This window comes from Salvia miltiorrhiza, chromosome 4 (genome assembly GCF_028751815.1).
Source record: "Salvia miltiorrhiza cultivar Shanhuang (shh) chromosome 4, IMPLAD_Smil_shh, whole genome shotgun sequence".
NCBI classification, from domain to species: Eukaryota; Viridiplantae; Streptophyta; class Magnoliopsida; order Lamiales; family Lamiaceae; genus Salvia; species Salvia miltiorrhiza.
Genome location: NC_080390.1, coordinates 38,857,540 through 38,866,354, shown reverse-complemented (window position 1 = coordinate 38,866,354; position 8,815 = coordinate 38,857,540). Strand labels below are relative to the sequence as shown.

General features: G+C 33.2%; 1 protein-coding gene across 1 annotated transcript; it reads right to left on the bottom strand.

Moving 5' to 3' along the window:
* Positions 1 to 304: 304 nt before the first annotated feature.
* LOC131021547 (formin-like protein 6) lies at positions 305 to 5,086 on the bottom strand. Its single transcript, XM_057950781.1, has 4 exons — positions 3,111 to 5,086; positions 2,833 to 3,032; positions 1,648 to 1,889; positions 305 to 1,499 (listed from the first exon to the last, which is right to left on the bottom strand). The coding sequence occupies exons 1-4, from the start codon at positions 4,550 to 4,552 to the stop codon at positions 711 to 713; spliced, it is 2,673 nt and encodes an 890-aa protein (XP_057806764.1). The 5' UTR covers positions 4,553 to 5,086; the 3' UTR covers positions 305 to 710.
* Positions 5,087 to 8,815: the final 3,729 nt, after the last annotated feature.

Here is an 8,815-nt window from a genome sequence, read left to right as displayed (position 1 = left end):
CCGAAATCTGGGACTTGAACTTAAGATTTGTGCTTGTTTGATATGACTCTTTCATACCATAATGCTGCAATGTTGGCAATTCCTTTCTCTACAATCTGTAGTTTAGTCTGTTACTCTGTTTTCTGCAAGGATACATTAGGATGGAGGATGTCGATTTACTCAATTTGCCTACTGTAATTAGGTGATCTATATTAATGATTAATGTTGCATATTATTGGTTGTCGTTGTTTATAGAGTTAATTATTGTATGCTTATTTGTAATGTTCCTATGTGTAAAAGAGTAGGGATGAAACTGGACTGTAGCTGTAAAATTTAAAATGCAATTTCCTGAAATGATCTAGGTATTCAAGAACTCGTTTGTATGAATGGAACAAGCACTACATTATTACCAATGGCTACAGCTATGCATCAAAAAATACAAGCATCTTTCCTATTATTTGGCTACTCTTGATTGAATCAGTATGTGTTTATTCAGAAACTGAAACCTGCTGTTTATATGACTTATTCGTTTGCTGTTAAAGATCTTCAGTATCTATTCCACTTTGGCAATTTGCAGCTGATTGATGCACTCAGAGCTGTCTGATTCCAAAGTGAGTATATGACTGCTTGATTCTTGCTGCACTTCGTTATATTGATTATCTGTGGACTTCATGCTTTCTTATTACGGCAATCCTCAGACAATTGCTCTTGTCACCTTTACTTGTGCAATATTACATGCTGTCATCATCGGAGCTTCTATCATTCTGCGTGTTGTATCTGCTAAGTACAGGCAATGGTGCAGCTGCTGATATTCTGAATGATCTTCCTGAACACATTGTAGCTTTGTCCTGCATTCTCCCAACATCTTTGCACACATTATCCAATATGGAGAGAAAATCTCGTATGACCATGAAAATTCTCAAAGGATGAGCTTCTCTTTTTGCATCATCTCCGTGGAAATATTGTGTTACCTCTTTCACCAAGGACAAAGCTTTTCTCTCTTCAGCCTTGACCCTGGAAATTTCATCAACGGCTTCTTCCAGAAACGCTTTCATTGAGTCTACAAACTTGTCTTGCACAATATCACTCTCGTATTGCAGAACCTGTCTGACCGTCTGAAGTCCCTGTTCGAGCTTGGATACATAGCTACTCAAAACATCTGAGTCCATCCCTGCTGCCTTTTTAACATTGCCAAGCTCTTTGCTTAACCCTGCTACAACCCGCAGTCCTTCCTTTTTAAAATCTTCTTCATTAAATTTTAGATTACTTTTTTGCAGCTGGCTTTCACTTCTTGTATTGGTACCAGTCCCTTCTGATCTGATAACCTCTTGGACAACGAAGTGAAGTAAGGTTGTCTTACCATCTTTTCCTTTTATGTCCACTAGTTTCAGCAGAGTGTCCAATTTGAAAGCTTTTGCATCACCCCGGTTAGTACCATCATTCATGTGATTTCCTGTCCTTAGAACAGCTTCAAGTAGTTTAAGAAATAAGCGACTATTCTTCAGTTCTTCACTTGCTTCCTGCTTGCACCAAAAGCCATGTATGAGAAAAATTCTGAGGCTTAAGACTAGTTCAGGTGTGCAGGTGCACAAATGGTTAGTTGGCAAGAAAACTTATACATGTAGTTCATGTTGTAGCAGCAGGTTAAACGTATTAATGAGTAGTTACCTCTAGGGTTTGAAAAGACTTCCTCAAATACTTTACTTCTGTGTTGAAGTTTTCTTTAAACAGCAGCGCCTCCACTCTTTTAAAGGCAAATGGAATATCAAGTATTGCCTTGAGGAATCGCTCCGCTGTGCCTAATTTAGAGATCTCATCATTGTACCCTCTAAGTTTTATCTCTTCCTCCCTGCTTGGTGCCATCTTCACTAAAGTCTCGAAAAGCTCTGGACCTAGTCCTTCTTGATTTCCTGTGGCACCAAAATGAATGTTTTTTCCATTTTATAGGAACCTATTCCCAAATTGTGTTTATAATAGAACTAGCAAAATTTTACATTCAGCTCACATAAATGTTGTGGATTTAAAGTAATATATATAGTAGAAAAAAATTATCTCACAATTTTGATGAATTTTATATGCAAAATGATTCTTATCTTATATTGAATAAATAACTCCTAAATATATATTTATACAGAATTACTAAATTATTCTTGCTAATTAAAAAAAAAGTAAGGATATTATAGGTATATGAAACTTTGTAAGGAAACACACTTTTATAATAGTATAAGGTTTTTGCTGCATCAAGTTTTTATTATGTTTACTTATCTCAATATGCTGTTATTCTAAGTATCATGTTATGTTACTGCATCTTGGCACTTTAATTTTTTAATAATGAGCTAGCATGTGGGTTTTCATATGTGAGTGTATAGTTTCATTGACATTCATTCTGATGGCTCCTAAGTTGTGGAACCCTTCCAGCTGCATTTGACCTAGAAATTGATTAAACACAATCTTAGATCTGCTTGACCCTCAAACCTTGATGGTGTATATTTGTCTTTTATTCTGACTGAAACTTTTGTTTATGGAGTGTGAACTGCAAAATACTTCCACATGCTTTTAATAATAGTTGCTTTAGATAGTTGTTACAAATGATGCGATTGGACGTATATCTTACAGTTAATGAATTAATAGTTTCTTTTGCATACCCCAAAACTTTAATCTTCTCTCTGAATGGACTTTGAAATTGAAATTATTCTTATATTTAGTCTCCTTTGTACTTGTTTGGTTCTCTAGTCTATTTTTACCAAGTTTAAACTCATGTTTTCTTTTGTTACACGTAGGTTAACAGCCAGCTAGATACTAACCTGTTTTATCTCTGTATGATATGATATATACTGGGATAGGGGTACATACCATCTAAAAGTGCTTCAGAGACTTCCTCTCTTGTGACATTCAATGCACGAAGAAGAATAGCAATATTCTGGGACTTCTTTGAATCTAGTATTCTGTTCTCCTGCTCAAAAGAAGGGAGGACGAACTTCCTTGGCGCTTCTCTAGGTACTGAAGTCGCAGAATTACATCCGAATAATGATTCCATAGCACCCTCGTTCAACCTGTGGATACACAAATGAAATATCATAGAACCACTATTAGTTCCTATAACTCTATAAGAAAGGTTTGAGTTTACTTACTGGAATGAGGTTGACTTTAAATGGTCCCAAACAGTGTCTCTGTCTGTAGTGGCCCGTACTTTGTCCCAATGCAGTGGCTTCATTTTGGTTCTTGAATCCTTGTTCTCAGCATCGATTTTTTCTGTTGAACTGGCACCTTTGTTTACTTCTTTGACCGGCCTCATCTTCTCGGACAATGGACTTGCTTTTGGGCTAGGACTTTTAGAGATTGACCTTCTTGTTTGCTTGAAAACAGGTGAAGAAGTATATGTCTTTGCAGCCACATGTTTTTTTGTCATTGATGTTGGCGGTGGAGGTGGAGGTGGAGGTGGTGGTGGTGGTGGGTGTGGAATTGGGATTTTAGATGCCTTCTGCTCATAATTTGTTACTGATCGATACTGTTGTATGCCCTGCGATGGAGGTGATGCTGAAAATTTGGTCCTGCCAGGAGAAAATGGCAGTGGTTTGCATGACTGCAACGGTCCCAAGGAAGTTGTTGATGGTGGTGGTGAAGGCGGCAATGATTGTTTGATTGATGGTACAATCGCAGGCCTTGTATCTGGAGAAGATACTGAAAATCGAGATTTTGGTGGAGTCCTCTTGGAATGAGGTAGAGGCTTAGAAGCAAGATTATCTGGCCTGGCCTGGCTCACTTGGCTGGTTTTGTTACTCATATTATAGTGCAGTGAACTAGGGGACACGTGACTTGGAGCCGTCCCTCGCGGGGCGTCAAAATGGGTATCATGGCTCTCATCATCTGATGATGACATGGGTGGTGGTGAGCTCATTCTTGGAGGTGGCGGCGGCTTCGTCAATGGTGGCAGTGGCTGAAGGTCGGGACTGGGTCTATAGTGATTGAATCTTTTACCTGAGTTGAGCTTGTGGTACGGTGAGCCACTGGCAACATTGGCTTCATTTACCAAACCTCTGGTGGTGGATGGCTCTGCTGCCTCAAGGCAGAGGAATGCAGGTGGTGGCACTCTTGATTCTTCGTCCATCCTTTGCAAATTTTCACCAACAAGCTTCTGGGACTCGTCGTGGTGGTGTTCTCGACGGTGCCTGTAGAGAAAGAAGGCCAGAACTAACAGCATTCCCAGCGTCAGAAGTGTTGATGTTGTTATGATCACCAGTTTCTTGATTGGGTTGGATGGTGGAGGCGTGGCAGCGGCTGGACTCACCACTGATGTACCGATATCTGGTAAGGGCGGGGGTAGATAGCCCTGATCAAATGTCGGAGCTTCGTTTGAGAACGGCTGGCCTTCATCTGGGATGTCGGGAGTGGGGGGCGGAGGCGGAGGCAGCGGTGCTGAGTCCACCGGAAACAGAGGTTGGTGCAGAATTCTCCTGCTCTTGTGCTGGCATGTACAATCAGGGCACTTTGATTGTGCTCCATTGATTAATTGGACCCTCAAGGATGCAACCACTGATATGATGAGGAAAATGCTCAAGGTATGAGCTCTCATCGTTTGCTTCTTCTTTGGTTAATTATCTTATGCTCTTTCTTTCTCCTTCATTTCTCAGTTTGGGTGTGGGTGTGTGTGTGAGAGAGAGAGAGAGGAATGAAGAACGAGTTGAAGTGATGTTATGAGGTAGTAGCGATGATTTCCGAAGTAGCCTCGCTTTTCATTTCACTACAATTACTTAACTTAGTTAACCAGCTACCTCTCTCTCTCTCATATCATACACACCCACGCACGCAATGCCAAGGGTATCCTTTTTCACCACTTCCGTAAAGAATCTAAATATGCAAATTCAAAAAGTTTAGCATTTGGAAATTATTAGTTTTGTAATGAAGATTTTAAGTACAACCCATGCAGATGCTAGTTTTTATAGATGAAGTTAGGATGGAGGGCCATTTATTCGTGAAGCAAATCAATTCAATTCAACGGGAAGAGTTTCCCAGATATACAAATAATAACTTCTTGCTTAAGTTTTTACTAGAAAAATAATAAATAATAGCTTGAAATTATTATTTCCAACTTTCATTTCAGTAAATAACTTTAATTCTTTTTCAACCATTCTCTATCACCTTTATTTCTTTGTCCATGTTGCCATTGCGTAACACTTAAATACATGTATTACTGGGAACAAACATACCAATATTTACTCAAATAAATAATATACAAATACATAGTAATATACTAGTATATTACTGGAAACAAACATATCCATATTTATTTTGAACTACAAAAATAAATTAATAATAGTTTGAAATTTCAACTTTCATTTTTAGTAAATAACTTTATTTTTATCCTACAAAAATAAATTAATAATAGTTTGAAATTTCAAATTTCATTTTTAGTAAATAACTTTATTTTTTATTCAACTAGCTAACCCAAAATTTTGTTTTATAATATATCTTTATCATATACTCCCTCCGTCCCTCGAATAACTTCTTATATTTTCTTTTTAGGATGTCCCCCAAATAATTTTCTATCGATTTTAGGACATTACCCTACAACTAATAATACTTTATTTATTCTTATTTTGCAACTTTTCATCATTCTCAATACTAATTATAACACATTTTCACCACTTTTAATATTAATTATAACATTTTTTCTCCACTATCAATACACTTAACAACTTTTCTTTAAAACTCGTGTCGACCCCTACTAAGAAGTTATTTAGGCGACGAAGGGAGTATAATTTTCAAAATATAATATTTTTACTTTTATGTAAGAATAATAGTCACTAAAGCAATTATTAAAGATTTTACTAATTTTGAATTCTAATCTTTTTAAGTATTCTCTCTCAAGATTTTTAGATCTCTTGAAGAGAAATATTTATCCGAGATCAATATTATATATATGTATGTATATATATATATATATGTATGTATAAAGATGTGTATAAATACATACATGATACATATACATATATATATATATATATATATATATATATCTTTGTTTTCATTTTCTAATTATTGATTGGCTGTGAATTTTTCTAACAATACTATACATTTATAAACTTAAACATATTTTGATGCACGAGAAGCGTTTTTATTTTTTTATATTTGTATAAAATTGATACTAATTCAATTATCATATTTATAAATATAATTAAAAATAATAATTTTAACTTAATATACTTGAGTTGAATATTAAAAAAATAAAGAAGAATTTCCTATATTAAAAATTGATACTATGAAAAGGAAAAAAAATAAGTTAAAAAATGAAAATAAAAATAAAAATTAATTGAAAAATAAATATATTCAAAAAAGAAGAGAGAGGAGAGAGATTTTTTTTAAAATCTTTAAATAATATAACTTTTACATTTTAAATCAAATATTTACACAAAAATGTATCAAATTAAAGCTTTTATCATGATCTTTATTTTGATATACATATTAAATATTTTATAATTAATCGAATTTCATAATTTTAGAAATAAATAAAACAAAAAATAAGAAGATAAAGAAAATGAAATAAAAAGAAACAATACAGTTTATAAATAAATCTTTGATTTTATTATAACTATAAAATTGTCACTCAATTTTGAAATTAATTTTAAATTAAAATCATGACTTTTTTTAATATAATATAGATATTGATTTATTTTTTATTGTTTAAGTGTCACGCTTTGGATGTAACAAGCAACACTAGAAAGTATATGCAGTGTTTTCTGTTAATTCATTCTTCAGATGTGGCTTTTTGTCGGCTGCGAAATTCATTTGGGAAAGTGATGTGGCAAGGAAAGAATAACTGTGTTGCTTGCTCCCGTTGACGATTCGGATTATCACAGCCGTCAATAACAAGACTATGGGTGCGTCATTATGATGCTAATCCAAACACTTTAACACATCCAAAGCTCTTAATCGAATTTTGCTATTGCATGCATTCCGATGTATAATACATTCATCTTAATTAAATTCAATTAGAGTTTATTAATCTTCAGTTAAAGTTTTTGAGTTTATTAATCTTCAGTTCGAGTTTATTCATTCTTGATTAAGGTTTATTAATCCTATTTGGGATTTAATTAGGACAAATACACACTACATTCGGATGCACTAGAGTGTACTTTGTGAATTTTACCTTGATAGGCTTGACATATGAATTTATAGGTGGCCATCCTAAATTGTAAAATACACACTAAAAAGTTAATTTCTCTTGGATCCCAACCATATACGTCTATACTATATTAAAAAGTCAATAAATGATAATTTTATAAATAAAGACAAAAATTCAATAGGTGGCAATAAAAACGGTAACGAATCTCTTCATTTAAACTCCTTGAGACCTCCTGTTGGGCCCGTCTGTTTGGCGCAGATTTTGTTCTGGAAAAATAATATGGTTCCAAAATATTAAATTCATGTGTTTGATTAGTTTTTTTTATCAAACATGAAAACAAGGAAATAATGCAACTTTTCATAATTCTTACTCCCTCCGTCCACTAATTCATGACCTAATGAGCAAAACACGAGTTTTAAGAAAAATTGTATTTTTATTAGTTGAGTGGAGAAAGGGACCCACAATTAATGTATTGTTTATTAGTTGAGTGGAGAAAAAGTGTATTGTTTTGGGACCCACCAATTAAATATTAATAAAAACTTACTAAAAATGGATAGGCCTTGAGTTGGTGGACGTCCCAAAAAGGAAAGAAGACCTTGAATTAGTGGACGGAGGGAGTATTTCCTAACTTTTCTTAAGAATTCTTTTTCCTCATTCTCATAATTCTTACTAACATATTATATTTAATGAATAAGCACTCATATAGCCATATTGGAGATTGGAATTCAATATTTGGCTCTCCATAGAAAAATATAAAATTTGACCATTTTTTAACAATTTCAGACTATATACCCTTAATTTGGGCGGACCGGATCGGGCGCGGGTTCGGGTGGTACTCGTTATAATTTGTGCCAAAAGTACCAAATTACTTAGAACAAAAAAATACCAAGTAATTTGGTACTTTTGGCACTAATATTGTCATTTGTGCCAAAAGTACCAAATCACTTGATTTTTTTTTTTTGTTGGTACTTTTGGCACTAATATTCTCATTTGTTCTAAGTAATATGTTTGGCACAAATTATAACATTAGTGTCAAAAGTACCAAATTACTTAATATTTTTTTTGTTTTGCTTTATGTTGGTACTTTTGGTACAAATTATAACGTTAGTGCCAAAAGTATCACCCGAACCTGCGTGCCCAACCCGATCCGGTTTGCCTAAATTAAGGGCAATACAGTCCGAAATTACAAAAAATAGCCAAAATTTTAAGATGGATGTCCAAATATTAAGTTCCATTGCTCAATAGGTTGTCTCAAAAGTTGGCTCTTATATTTAATATTATTTGTATTATTTTATAAAATGTAAATAATAATAATAATAATAATAATAATAATAATAATAATAATTTATTATTATTATTAATTAATAATTTATTTTGAGCAAACCACAATTTAAGTCTTAAAACTGTGAATCATAACTTATGTTGTTGTTGTTGTTGCTGTTAAGAAAATCTTAATTTAATATATTAGAATTATGAATCATATTTTATGTTGTACATTATTATTATTATTATTATTATTATTATTATTATTATTATTATTATTATTATTATTATTATTATTATTATTATTAAATCTTAGAGCTATGAATCACAATTTTTTTATTATTATTATATATAAGAAAATCTGAATTAATTTTAGAATTATGAATCATATAATTAATCTTAATAGTTACTAAACAAGTTGATTAGATAAAAATTTTATGCATATTAAGA

Excerpts from the sequence above, each read along its gene's own strand:
- LOC131021547 (XM_057950781.1), bottom strand. The coding sequence starts at position 4,552 with ATGAGAGCTCATACCTTGAGCATTTTCCTCATCATATCAGTGGTTGCA. Across the intron at positions 3,033-3,110 it reads TTAAAGTCAACCTCATTCCA|GTTGAACGAGGGTGCTATGG; the intron begins GTAAGTAAACTC and ends GTGTATCCACAG. Across the intron at positions 1,500-1,647 it reads AGTCTTTTCAAACCCTAGAG|GAAGCAAGTGAAGAACTGAA; the intron begins GTAACTACTCAT and ends TGGTGCAAGCAG.